Genomic DNA, 12,762 nt, shown 5'->3' with positions numbered 1-12,762 from the left:
ATGTGACCGCGCGGCGGGGCGCCACTTCCGATTCCGGCTCCCACGTGACCGCGCGGCGGCGGCGGCGGCGGCGCGATGGCGGCTAGGCTGGCGGGCTTGGCGGTGCTGCTCGGGTTCGCGGCCCGCGGTGAGTGACCGGCCCGGCGCCTCCGTCCCGGAGCACCCGCTCTGGTCTCCGCGGCCCCGCCCGCGCTGCCCGCCTCCTCACTGCTCGTTCCCCGCAGGGCCCGCGCCCGGAGGCGCCGCCAAGATGAAGGTGGTGGAGGAGCCCAACACTTTCGGGTGAGTGGCTGCGCGGGGAGTCGGGGTGCGGCGCCGCGGCCCGGGCCTGCTTCTCCCTGACCCTGCCGCGTCTCGCAGGCTCAACAACCCGTTCCTGCCTCAGACCAGTCGCCTCCAGCCCAAGAGGGACCCTTCACCCGTGTCTGGTGAGTGCGGGGCCCTGACCGCTGACGTGCCGGGGACCCGGGGCGAGCAGGGAACCGGCCCAGCTTCAGCACCGGTGGGCCGCGTCAGCTCTCGGGAGCCGGCGCCAGGGAGGGAGAGGGGCCTTGGAAGTTAGGACCTGGAGGCTCATGCTGTCCTTTGTCAGCCTTCTAAGTGCACGCTAACCTTCCAGAGCGTGCCTGTGCCGGGTTCACTGGTTAGGGACTTAGTCCTTAGTTTGTTTTCCTAGAGGTGATCTCTGTCATCAGGTTTGGTGTCTGTTTTCTTAAACGCTTTTTAGTGCGTTTACATGCATAAGCTTACACGTAAAAAACGTGTAGTAGGTTTTTTGTGTGTGACCTTTGCTTTCTTGTTTTGAGTAGTACCATTTTACTGCTCAAAACGGGATTCTTTGGTAGCTCAGCTGGTAAAGAATCCGCCTGCAATGCAGGAGACCCCGGTTCGATTCCCGGGTCGGGAAGATCCGCTGGAGAAGGGATAGGCTAACCACTCTATAGTGTTCTTGGGCTTCCCTGGTGGCTCAGCTGGTAAAGAATCTGTCTGCAATGAGGGAGACCTGGGTTCGATCCCTGGGTTGGGAAGATTACCTGGCGAAGGAAACTGCTACCCACTCCAGTATTCTGGCCTGGAGAATTCCATGGACTGTTTAGTCCATGGGATCACAAAAAGTCGGACACCACTGAGCAACTTCCACTATGCAGGTTTGCTTATTTGCTGTTGTTGCTCACTGTGGGTCTTCGCTCTTCTCACTTGGTGCCTAGCATTCCATAGGATGCTCTGTGTTCTTTCATTGTCCAGCAAGGTGTTGTTTATTGGTTTCGGTCACTAAAAGCATTGTTGAGAAGAATATCCCTTCTAGGGGTCCCTGTTTCTACATCTATTGGAGTGGTTTCCTGCAGCAGAATCTCAGGAGTGGAATTGCTATGTTGTTAAATGGGTATTAAATATAAACAAACAAAAAATCCAAGGGAATTTTTTCTCTGGTGGTTAGGACTTGGTGCTTTCACTGCAAAGGGCATTGAATTCAATCCCTGACGCAGGAACTAAGACCTGCAAGCTGCACAGCGCTCAGTCATGTCTGACTCTTTGCGACAACGTGGACTGCAGCCCACCAGGCTCCTCTGTCCATGGGATTCTACAGGCAAGAATACTGGAGTGGGTTGCCATGCCCTCCTCCAAGGGATCTTCCCGACCCAGGGACTGAACCCATGTCTCCTGAATTGCAGGCAGATTCTTTACCAATGAGCCATCTGGGAAGCCCACCAATTAAAAAGAAAAAAAATCCAAGATCTTTTTTTAAAACAAATATTTATTTGGCTGCAGCAGGTCTTAGTTGAGGCACTTGGGATCTTTGATCTTCACTGGGGTATGTGGGTCGAGTTCTCTGACCAGGAATTGAACCCAGGTCCTCTGTGTTGGGAGTGCAGAGTCTTAGTCACTGAACCACTAAGGAAGTCCCTCCAATTTTTTTTTTTTTTTTTCAGTTGAATGCTACCATGTGTTAGGGTCTATGCTGTGGATGCAGAAATGAAGAAAACATACAATGTCCTCATGGAGTTGACAGTCTTAATTGGCAGGGGAGTAGGCTGACAAAAAAAAGTAGGTAAAATGTAGACTGGTGAAAAGTGCTCTGTAGGTACGGAAGGCAGAGAAGAGTGTGCGTGCGGGGTTGTTCTGGGGATTGCCATTTTAAATGGGGGGCTAGTTCAGGAAAAGACTGAGAAGTGAAATTTCGGTCAGAAACTGAAGGGCAGTGGGAGTTAGGGCTGTGACTATCTGGGGGAGAAGAGTCCAGCAAAAGGAGTGGCCACATACAGGCCTTGAGCACGGATGCCAGGCCTGGAAGGATTGGCCATGGGGTGGGGGTGGGGCGCCGAGATAAGAGACGGAGGATACAGCTGTGAGCTTTCACTCTAGACAGACTTTAGCTTTTTACTGTGAAAATATTGAATAGAAAAACTGAGGAATGGGGCTGTGAACAGCAGCATACACTCCGACTCAGTGCAAGAGCTGATGTTCTGCTGTGCTTGCTTTACCTTCTTCTCGTTTGAGACCAGGGTTTGATCTCTGGGTCGGGAAGATGCCGAGAGAAAGGAATAGCAACCCACTCTAGTATTCTTGCCTGGAGAATTCCATGGAGAGAGGAGCCTTGCAGACTACAGTCTGTGGGGTTACAAAGAGTTGAACACAACTGAGTGACTAGCGCGCGCGCACACACACACACACACACACACACACACACACACAGAATGCCTTGTACAGCTATCCCGGGTCCCACACTCACCCCGACCCTCGCTCCGGGAATCAGTCAAGGGGAATGTATGCGTCTGGTTAATTACGTGCTGGGCCAGCCGTCTCACTGACTATGAGACAAGTGAGCAAGGTTTGAGACTTGCAATTTATTTTGGAGTGTGTCCAGCCAGAGTTGGGCAGCGGGGCACTGTGGTCCACCCTTCACGAGGTCATTCTTTTTTTTGTCATCAGTTTGATTTGCAGTTGGGTTGCTGTGTTTCTGCTTGTGCTCAGTTTTAGTGCTTACTCTACACATTTTTACTTTTGATTTTTCCTTGACTTAGAAAAAAAATAGTTCTAGACAATTTCAAGCATGTGTGAAAGTGGAAGAAGGGTGTGTGAAGCACCAGGCACCCTCACCTAGCTTTCTCTTTGCCATTCTGGTTACTTTGAAACTAATTTCTCTCAACTTAATTTATTTGTAATATTTTGGTGTGCATGTATTGAAGGACACAGCAACAGTATCAGTCGGTAAAATGCCCTCATTGTGTGAGATGTCTCCAATAGTCTTATGCTCTCTAACAGGCCGGTGGTTTGAGTCAGTAGGGAAGGGCCGTGTGTCGTGCACTTGACACACGCCCACGTGTGCTCCAGTTTCCTCGACTCTATAGATCCCTCCCTCCGGCTCCTTGCGATTTATCTACTAAGGAAATTGGGTCGAGTGTTTCCCACATTCTGGACTGTGTCCATTGGATTCCCGTGGTTAACGTTTGTTCGTGTAGTAGCTGGAGTCCAGCTGTGTGCCTGCGTGCTGGCCGGTCCTCTGGGTTTCTCAAGAGCAGTGGGGAGAGGTGTCCCCCACCTGGCCTCTGTCTCTCACCTGAAGCTCCCATGTATAGCCCTTTCTCAGGGAGAGGACCTTCCAGGCTGTTCCTGGTTGCTGAGTTTTTACCATGAATAGCTGTTGGGTTTTGTCAAAGGTTTTTTCTAAACCTATCAAGGTGGTCCTGAGTTTTCTTTTTCAAGCTGTTTCTAGGGTAGGCGAGAAGCTCTATATAGTCAGCAAAAAGACGACCAGGAGCTGACTGTGGCTCAGATCATGAACTCCTTATTGCAAAATTTAGACTTAAATTGAAGAAAGTAGAGAAAACCAGTAGACCATTCAGGTATGACCTAAATCAAATGCCTTAGGATTATACAGTGGAAGTGAGAAATAGATGATAGAGTGAGTGCCTGAAGAACTATGGACGGAGGTTCGTGACATTGGACAGGAGACAGTGATCAAGACCATCCCCAAGAAAAAGAATTGCAAAAAGGCAAAATGGTTGTCTGAGGAGGCCTTACAAATAGCTGAGAAAAGAGGAGAAGCTAAAAGACAAAAGAAAAAAGGAAAAATATACCTATTTGAATGCAGAGTTCCAAAGAATAGCAGGGAGAGATAAGAAAGCTTTTCTCAGTGATCAATGCAAAAAAAAATAGAGAAAAACAATAGAATGAGAAAGACTAGAAATCTTTTCAAGAAAATCAGACCAAGGGAACATTTTATCCAAAGATGGACACAGTAAAGGACAGAAATGGTATGGACCTAACAGAAGCAGAAGATATTAAGAATGAGATGGCAAGAATACACAGAAGAACTGTACAAAAAAGATCTTCATGACCCAGATAACCACGATGGTGTGATCACTCACCTAGAGCCAGACATCCTGGAATGTGAAGTCAAGTGGGACTTAGGAAGCATCACTACGAACAAAGCTAGTGGAGGTGATAGAATTCCAGTTGAGCTCTTTCAAATCCTGAAAGATGATGCTGTGAAAGTGCTGCACTCAATATGCCAGCAAATTTGGAAAACTCAGCAGTGGCCACAGGACTGGAAAGGGTCAGTTTTCATTCCAATCCCAAAGAAAGGCAATGCCAAAGAATGCTCAAACTACCACACAATTGCACTCATCTCACATGCTAGTAAAGTAATACCCCAAAATCTCCAAGCCAGGCTTCAACAGTACGTGGATGGTGAATTTCCAGATGTTCAAGCTGGTTTTAGAAAAGGCAGAGGAACCCGAGATCAAATTGCCAATATCTGTTGGATCATCAAGAAGGCAAGAGAGTTCCAGAAAAACATCTACTTCTGCTTTATTGACTATGCCAAAGCCTTTGACTATGTGGATCACAACAAACTGTGGAAAGTTCTTCAAGAGATGGGAATACCAGATCACCTGATCTGCCTCCTGAGAAATATGTATGCAGGTCAAGAAGCAACAGTTAGAATTGGACATGGAACAACAGACTGGTTCCAGATCGGGAAAGGAACACGTCAAGGCTGTATATTGTCACCTTGCTTATTTAACTTCTATGCAGAGTACATCGTGAGAAATGCTGGGCTGGATGACGCACAAGCTGGAATCAAGATTGCCAGGAGAAATATCAATAACCTCAGATATGCAGATGATACCACCCTTATGGCAGAAAGCAAAGAAGAATTAAAGAGCCTCTTGATGAAAATGAAAGAGGAGAGTGATGAAGTGGGCTTAAAACTCAAAATTCAGAAAACTAAGATCATGGCATCTGGTCCCATCACTTCATGGCAAATAGATGGGAAACAGTGGAAACAGTGAGAGACTTTATGTTTTGAGGGGCTCCAAAATCACTGCAGATGGTGACTGTAGCCATAAAATTAAAAGATGCTTGCTCCTTGGAAGAAAAGCTACGGCCAACCTAGACAGCATTATTAAAAAGCAGAGACATTACTTTGCCAGCAAAGTCAAAGCTATGGTTTTTCCCATAGTCAGGTATGGATGTGAGAGTTGGACTATAAAGAAAGCTGAGTGCCAAAGAATTGATGCTTTTGAACTGTGGTGTTGGAGAAGACTCTTGAGAGTCCCTTGCACTGCAAGGAGATCGAACCATTACATCCTAAAGGAAGTCAGTCGTGAATATTCATTGGAAGGACTGATGTTCAAGCTGAAACTCCAATACTTTGGCCACCTGATGCAAAGAACTGACTCATTGGAAAAGACCCTGATGCTGGGAAAGATGGAGGGCAGGAGGAGAAGGGGACGACAGAGGATGAGGTGGTTGGATGGCATCACCAACTCGATGGGCATGAGTTTGAGCAAGCTCCGGGAGTTGGTGTTGGACAGGGAGGCCTGGTGTGCTGTAGTCCATGGGTCGAAAAAGAGTCGGACACGACTGAGGGACTGAACTGATAGGGTGGGGATCTTTGGCTTTTGAATATTGAGCCAACACTGTGTTCTTGGAATAAGCTTCCCTTGAGCATGATGAATACGTGTATTTTAGGGATCTCCGGGCTAATTATTTCTGACTTTTTAAAAGATTATTTTTAGAGTTTCACATCTCTTTCTAATTTTTATTTCTCTGCTGAGATTCCATTTATGCACCTTGTTTTCCTTAACACCCTGGAACATGGTTGCAATATAGCTGCTTTAAAATCCTGTCTGTGTAGGAGAAAAATCCTGTCTGTGATATCTTTGTGGCCTGTGGCAAGACTGCCTGCCTTTTTAAGGCTGAATAGTATTCCATTGCCCATGCGCACTGCATTCTGTCTATTCATCTGCCGTGCACACTTGGGTTTTTACCTTTCAGTTACTGTGAATAAGGCTGCTGTGAACATGGTCCACGTTTGAGTCCCTGCTTTCAGCTCACATACCCAGGAGTCAGTTTGCTGTATCATGTGATTCTGTTGGGTTGGCCAAAGGTTCGTTTGGGTTTTTCTGAAAAATCTTTAGAGAAAAATCTGAGATGAACCTTTTTGGCCAACCCCGTATGTTTAAGCTTTATGAGGAACCACCAGACTTTTCAGCAGCGGCTTGTGCATTTTACATTCCCACCAGCTGTAGCAGTGTGCAGAGGTTCTGGTTTCTCTGTATCCTAACCAGCATTTGTTCTGTGTTTGTTTAATAATGGCCATACTAATGTAGATGAAGTGATATCTCATTGTGGATTTGATTTGTATTTATTTTTCACTTCAGGAAAATGTCTAGTAATCCTTGGTCCATCTTAAAAAAACTTTTTTTTCTGATATATTTGGCTGTGCTGGGTCTTAGTTGGGGCATGTGGGATCTAGCTCCCTGACCAGGGATAGAACCCAGGCCCTCTGCATCAGAGTCTTAGCCACTTTTCTAAGCCACTTGGACCAAGGAAGTCCCCGTGGTCCATCCTTTAATTGGGTTGTTTGGGGCTTTGCTGTTGCTATGGGAGCGCCCCACATTTCTAGTTTTCCTTTTGGTACCGTTGCCTTTGGCGTCATTGCCAACGCTCTGATGTTTGGTGCCGTGTGCTTGTAACTGTCACGACCTTGGTGAGGGGACCCTCATGTGTAACACCCCCCTTACCTCCCTGAAGAGCGCTGACTGGCAGTCTGTCTCGTCAGGTGTCGGCGTGGCCGTCCCCGCTCGCTCTACTTGCGTCTTTTTCCATCCTCTCACTTGCAGCCTGCTTGTGCCCTCGAGCTTCAGTGTGTCTCTTATAGATAAGAGTATGCACAGTTGGGTCACATTTCTTTACCCGTTTAGCCAATCTGTGCCTTCTGAATGGGAGAGTTTAATCTGTCTACGTTTAATCACTGATAAGGAAGGATTTGGAGAAGACAAAACAGCAAAATTTGTTGTATAGTTGTTTTTTGTTGCTCGTTCCCTCCATTCCTTTTGTTGACCTTTTCCTAAGCGACCTGTTCTGACATCCTTCTTACCTCCTTTTGTGTGCATTCTATGTAGCCATTTCCTCTCCAGTCGCCAGGGGATTACATACGATCATGTAACTCAAGTCTAACTTGTACATGATTGAAGTTGGTGTGACTTGAAAGACTTCTCCTGCACAACTCTGTCCCTCCCCAACTTTGTGGTGGACTTTAGAAAGTGACCCTTCAAGCATGAATCTGTAGCTACATCCATGCTTCTTGTCTTTTGAACCCTGTAGATTTGCGGCTCAGGACCATGGCACTGCTTTGAGTTTGCCCGTGTATTTGCCTTTCCTGGGGGCAATAAGGGGCTCCGTCCAAGGCAGGCTTGGTGGTAATGAAATCGCTCAGCCTTTGTCTGGGAGAGTCTTGATTTTGCCTAACTCTTGGAGGAGGGTTTCCTGGAGATAGACTCCTTGGTTGACAGTTTTGCCTCCCACCCCACTGCTTCCTGGCCTCCCAAGTGTAGCAGATAAGTGGTGGATAATCATTGATTCCTTCATGTAACAAGTCACTTCTTGGCACTTTTGACTTGGTGTCTGCTGTTTCTTTTCAGTCTTGGTGGGGGTCTCTGAGTGTGTTGTACATGGAGTTCAGTGAGCCGCCTGGATCTGTCCATCCGTGTGTTTTGTTGGGTTGGGGCAGTTATTTCCTCAGATCCCGTCTCTGCCCCTCCTCTTTACCTCCACTGTCTCGTCACTGGTTCTTCTCTCTGCTCAGAACTGTTGAACTCCTTCTGTGGGTTTATTAGTTCAGTTGTATTTTTCGGCTCCAGGGTTTTCTAGTTCCTCTCGACATGGTTCTCACCTCTCTGCCCACGTGTCATTTTCCCAACTCACTTTGGTTCTTCCTGTTTCCCTCCAGCCCCTTAAGTATATTTTAGGCATTTGTTTAACTGAAGTCTTCAGTCAGTCCAGCGTCTGCGCTTCTCCCAGGTGGTCCTGTTGCGTTTTCCTTTGGAGAGGCTGCGGGTCCCTTGCAGGCTGGCTCGGTGCTGGGGCCCTTCACCAGGCTGGGCCCCAGAGTTCAGAGCCTGGGGGCGTCCGCGTGCAGGCCCCCGGGGTCTCCCTGCACTCCTCCTGGGCCCAGACGGCCTGCTGTGTGTGTCCAACCATCACCCCTCACCCGCAGCCTTCATGAGCAGCCCCCTTTCCTGCCTGGGATCCGAGTTGAGCAGAACAGAGGCTGGGCTCCTGGCAGGCCTCAGCCAGGCTGCTCCTCAAGGCCCCGCTAGGGCGGGGGCTTCACTGCAAGGGGCTCACCTGGCTGCAGGTAAGCCTTCTCTGGAACGCTTGGCGGTGTTTTCACAGGGTGTGAGCCGGCGCTATGTGAGGTCGCTCACGCCCTCCGCCTGGCTGTCACGTTTCCGGCACTCGCCCTCCCAAAGGGCCCTGACTTTGGGCTCTGCGCCTGCTCAGGACACCACGCTCAGCAGGCTACGCTCTCCCCGCAGGCCCCGCGCACCTCTCCAGACTCTCTGGCAAGTGCTTCAGCCTGGTGGAGTCCACGTGAGTGAGGGCAGGGCAGGGTGGCTGGGGGCCGGGGCCCCGCTGACGGCACCGTGCCCGCAGGTACAAGTACGAGCTCTGCCCGTTCCACAACGTGACGCAGCACGAGCAGACCTTCCGCTGGAACGCCTACAGCGGGATCCTCGGGTGAGCGGGGTGCGGCCGAGGCCCCGGGGGCAGCGTGCCCGACCCCGCCTCACTCTCTGCCCCTCCGCAGCATCTGGCATGAGTGGGAGATCACCAACAACACCTTCAGGGGCATGTGGATGCGGGATGGCGATGCATGCCAGTCACGAAGCCGGCAGAGCAAGGTGGGCGGTGGAGGTGGGGGCGGGGCGGGGGGGTGCCTGCTTCCCCCACTTGCTCACTGAGGTCCCCCCAGGTGGAGCTCACCTGTGGCAAAAGCAACCGGCTGGCCCACGTGTCTGAGCCAAGCACCTGTGTCTACGCGCTGACCTTCGAGACGCCCCTCGTCTGCCACCCCCACTCCTTGTTAGGTGGGTGCCCGGGCGGGCGGCGGGGGCGTTGAGGGGCAGAGGGGCTCAGCTCAGCCAGTTTCTATTGGACCCTCAGTGTATCCGACCCTGCCTGCGGCCCTGCAGCAGCGGTGGGACCAGCTGGAGCAGGACCGGGTGGACGAGCTGATCACGGCCCAGGTGAGCCATGGGCAGGCCCCACATGGGGGCCGGGCAGCCCAATGGGCGCTCCCTCCTCATCCTCCACCTGCAGGGCTACGAGAAGTCGCTCAGGGCAATTTTTGAAGATGCTGGTTATCTGAAGACATCAGAACCAAATGAAGCGGCGCAGCAGGAAGGAGGCACCAAGGGCCTGCGGTTTGAGACGCTGGAGAGCTGCCAGGAGGTACAGACACGGCCCCCTGGCCAAGGACGGCCTCCCACCAAGGGCCTGACCACTCTTCTCCACTCCCGGTCTAGGCACATAAGGCCCTGTCCCAGGAGATAAAGAGACTGCAAGGCGTGCTGACCCAGCACGGCGTCCCCTACGGGAAGCCCACAGGTCTGTGGTGCCCGGTGCGGGGTGAGGGGGCCAAGCCCACCCGGGCTTTATGCCTGCCGGTCGGGTCCTGACTCCCACTGTCTGGTGTTTCGGCAGAAACCCCCAGCTCTGAGCACTGGGGCCCCCAGGTGCCCACGGCCGGGATGGCAGAGCCCCTGCGAGGCGACCCTGGACTGCGTGGGGACACCCTGTGACCCTCAGGACTGTGGGCTTCGGCCTAAGGACCTTTCTCTCCTTCTGAGCCAGCAGGCCCTCGGGGTTGTCCTCAAAGATGCAGACAAAATAAAGATCAGAGTTTTAATTAATTTCCATACTGATAAAAATAATTCCATGAATTCTGTAAACCATTGCATAAATGCTATAGTGTAAAAAAATTTAAACAAGTGTTAACAACTTTAAACAATTCACTACGAGTAAATGATTATGCATTATAAATACTACCTTCTGGGTTAAGAAAACTCCATCCCAATAACATTCTCATCTAAACACTCGAACATACAGATTGGGGCTTCCATAAATTAATTTGTATGAAGCGTCCACAAGGAGTCGAGGTCTTCTGCCCACAGCGACAGACGGTGGGATGATGGAGTGTCACCGCTAACACCGAGCACGCAGGAGCTGACACTCGGCAGCAAGAGCCGTGGCCTCGCCGAGCACCGTGTAGCTTCAGCTGCTACGCCCAGCACCCCCTTTTGTCACCCGAGTGCGGGGCGGTGACACCCTGAGCCCGGCCCGGCCCAGCCTGGGAGGCCCGCTCAGCCCCTCAGAAGGCCAGGGCCACCCGGCCGCTGGGGGGCAGCCCAGGAGCCCCACCCCGGTGGTTCTTTGGTCTTGCCACCACACCTGTCGTCAGAGCCAGCAAGTACCTGGGGGGTGCGCCTCCAGTTTCCGGAACCCCACAGAGAGTACTGACCGGAGTAGCTTATAAATACACCTAAAGCTTAATTGTTCCTGTTTATAATTTGAAAATGTCTAGGCTAGATGTCGATTACAGACATTGTCCCGTTTGCCTAGAAGGCCAAAGGCCTGCTGTGGGAAACAAGTGCATAAATATTAATAAAAATAAAGAACTTTAAACAGTGATTACAGTAGCACAAAATATACGTAATTTCTAAGAGCTAATAAATCATCACTATAATTAGAAACAAAGGTTCACCACAACTGAGTCAGAGTTACCGTTAGCAGCGGGCGAGCTGCATGGAGCCATGGACCCACCTTTGAATGACAGCTTTCCCATCAGTGTGTCATTAAAAAAAGGTTTTCAACCTCTCACTATAGTAAATACATTCTAATTTGGTCACTGATAAAAATTTTTACCTAGTCACTTTGCACTTTAAAAAAATGCTATATAAAGTCTTTGGCACAGCCCTGGGCAGGCGGGCAGGGACAGCTAGTCCCTTCTGGGCCAGGGCCCAGTCCCCGCTCCGTGCCTGCAGCAGACTCCAGGGAGATCCTTGCCCTATCTACGTCTGCAAGTAAGGTCTCAGCCAACTACAGACAGCTTTTACTTCCTCCCGGATTCCTCGGAAAAGTGACCCAATGCAGACAGGAGAGACCGAAGCCAGCACTGAGATCTGACCTGTTCCCAGCAGCCCTGCTGCACCCTGGCCCTGCACCGCCCTCACGGTGGCCAGGTCCTCCACCACCTTGTGGTCACGTGACCACAACACCTGGACGACAGACCTGGCGACAGTGTCTCCCACGCGGGTGGGCGAGGCTCCAGCCAGGAAGCCCACTGTGAGCTTGGGGGAGGGGAGCATCCAGGGCCCTCCCTGCTGCCCTGCTGCCTCGCACGCTGGCCGGGTCCAGAGAGGAGGAACGCGCCATCCCCGGCTCTCCAAGGCATAGGCACTTGAGCGGGGCCTGTGGCCACAGGGCTGTCACTGACGCTGCAGTTACTGTGCACACTTTCAGGAAGTGAGTTCCCGTCATAAAATTTCATCTACATGTATATGTCTCTCAATAATCACTCTGCTATAAATACTATTGGTTTGCACTTAATTTGAAAACTGTAAAAATCCTAGGTATCTCTCACTACTAGATAAATGCTCACTTCTTAAGTACTAATCTCAGACAGGAACTAGCATGGCTGCCGTGATACGGGCTGAGAGACCAAGAGGAAGTGCTCTGTTCACAGTACACGTGTAAAGCTTCATATTACCGCATATTAAAAACACGAACCTCAAAGCAGCTCAGAGCAACTTGGAACCTCTGCCTAAACTCTTCCATCTACAAAGTGCTTCTCGGGACTCGAGCTCCCAGGATCCAGTCACAGTGGCGTCAGGACCACAGACCCCAATGGGTCACCCTGCCTTCACGCCCCGTGGGGCACCAGGGTCAGCGAGGAAGAGTCTGAGGCCATGGGTGGGCCGTGCGGGGCTGGGGTCCCGACGTCGGTGGCACCAGGAAGCGGACGAGGCAGCCGTCACCAGGGCAGGGGCTGGCCCGCGCAGTAGGCGCACTCGGGGGCGCTGGCTGCGCAGGGCTCGCAGAGCACGCGGTGCTGGCAGGGCCGCAGGACGGCGCCGGCACGCTCCCGGCACACCACGCACTGTTTCGCCCGCAGCTGGAAGATGACCTGCGGGCCAGGCGTGAAGCACCATTAGGCTGGGGCATTAGGCTGCCCTCCTGCGGCCACCCAGGAGCCAGGAGGGGGCGGGAGGATCCACCACAAACCTCCGGGGTGGGGCTGGGCTCCCAGAGCCTGCGCCACCACAGGGCGAGGGGAGGGGAGCTGGGCAGGCGGCCCGTGGAGGGGCCTGGGCAGGATGGACGCCGGCTCCTGAACAGCCTCCGGCGAGAAAAGCCAAAGCCCGTGTACAGGCCCCTCGGAGATGAAGTGTGTGCAGGCCGGGCCAGGGA

General features: G+C 51.6%; 2 protein-coding genes across 15 annotated transcripts in view; one reads left to right on the top strand and one right to left on the bottom strand.

Moving 5' to 3' along the window:
• Window positions 1-50: 50 nt before the first annotated feature.
• On the top strand, window positions 51-10,983 carry GNPTG (N-acetylglucosamine-1-phosphate transferase subunit gamma). 10 transcript variants are annotated; one of them, XM_086376493.1, is made up of 12 exons: window positions 51-127; window positions 225-282; window positions 361-428; window positions 1,932-2,046; window positions 8,686-8,855; window positions 8,947-9,030; window positions 9,101-9,194; window positions 9,266-9,380; window positions 9,457-9,539; window positions 9,613-9,744; window positions 9,819-9,900; window positions 9,997-10,983. In XM_086376493.1, exons 7-12 carry the CDS (start codon window positions 9,144-9,146, stop codon window positions 10,092-10,094), a joined length of 561 nt encoding a protein of 186 aa, XP_086232619.1. In that variant the 5' UTR covers window positions 51-127; window positions 225-282; window positions 361-428; window positions 1,932-2,046; window positions 8,686-8,855; window positions 8,947-9,030; window positions 9,101-9,143; the 3' UTR covers window positions 10,095-10,983. The 10 variants fall into 10 exon arrangements, 8 of the variants coding, with proteins under 8 accessions (XP_086232619.1, XP_086232618.1, XP_086232613.1 ...); XM_086376492.1 differs by lacking the exon at window positions 1,932-2,046 and having other exon boundaries at window positions 8,829-8,855; XM_086376487.1 differs by lacking the exon at window positions 1,932-2,046 and having other exon boundaries at window positions 8,829-8,883.
• UNKL (unk like zinc finger) overlaps window positions 10,184-12,762 on the bottom strand; it is a 32,965-nt gene continuing 30,386 nt past the window's right edge. For all 5 annotated transcript variants that reach the window (XM_086376482.1, XM_086376480.1, XM_086376483.1 and 2 more), the window contains one exon: window positions 10,184-12,478. In XM_086376482.1, coding sequence (XP_086232608.1) covers window positions 12,326-12,478 — 153 coding nt within the window. In that variant the 3' untranslated portion in view covers window positions 10,184-12,325. The remainder of the gene's footprint in view (window positions 12,479-12,762) is intronic.

This window comes from Bos grunniens, chromosome 25 (genome assembly GCF_055505025.1).
Source record: "Bos grunniens cultivar Pamir isolate PY7600 chromosome 25, Bosgru_T2T1.0, whole genome shotgun sequence".
Lineage (NCBI taxonomy): Eukaryota > Metazoa > Chordata > Mammalia > Artiodactyla > Bovidae > Bos > Bos grunniens.
This window is presented reverse-complemented; position numbering and strand designations above follow the sequence as displayed.

Coding starts and splice junctions, on each gene's coding strand:
- GNPTG (XM_086376487.1), top strand. CDS start 76: ATGGCGGCTAGGCTGGCGGGCTTGGCGGTGCTGCTCGGGTTCGCGGCC. Junction 8,884..8,946: donor TTCAGCCTGGTGGAGTCCAC/GTGAGTGAGGGC, acceptor CCGTGCCCGCAG/GTACAAGTACGAGCTCTGCC. Junction 9,901..9,996: donor CCCCTACGGGAAGCCCACAG/GTCTGTGGTGCC, acceptor GTGTTTCGGCAG/AAACCCCCAGCTCTGAGCAC.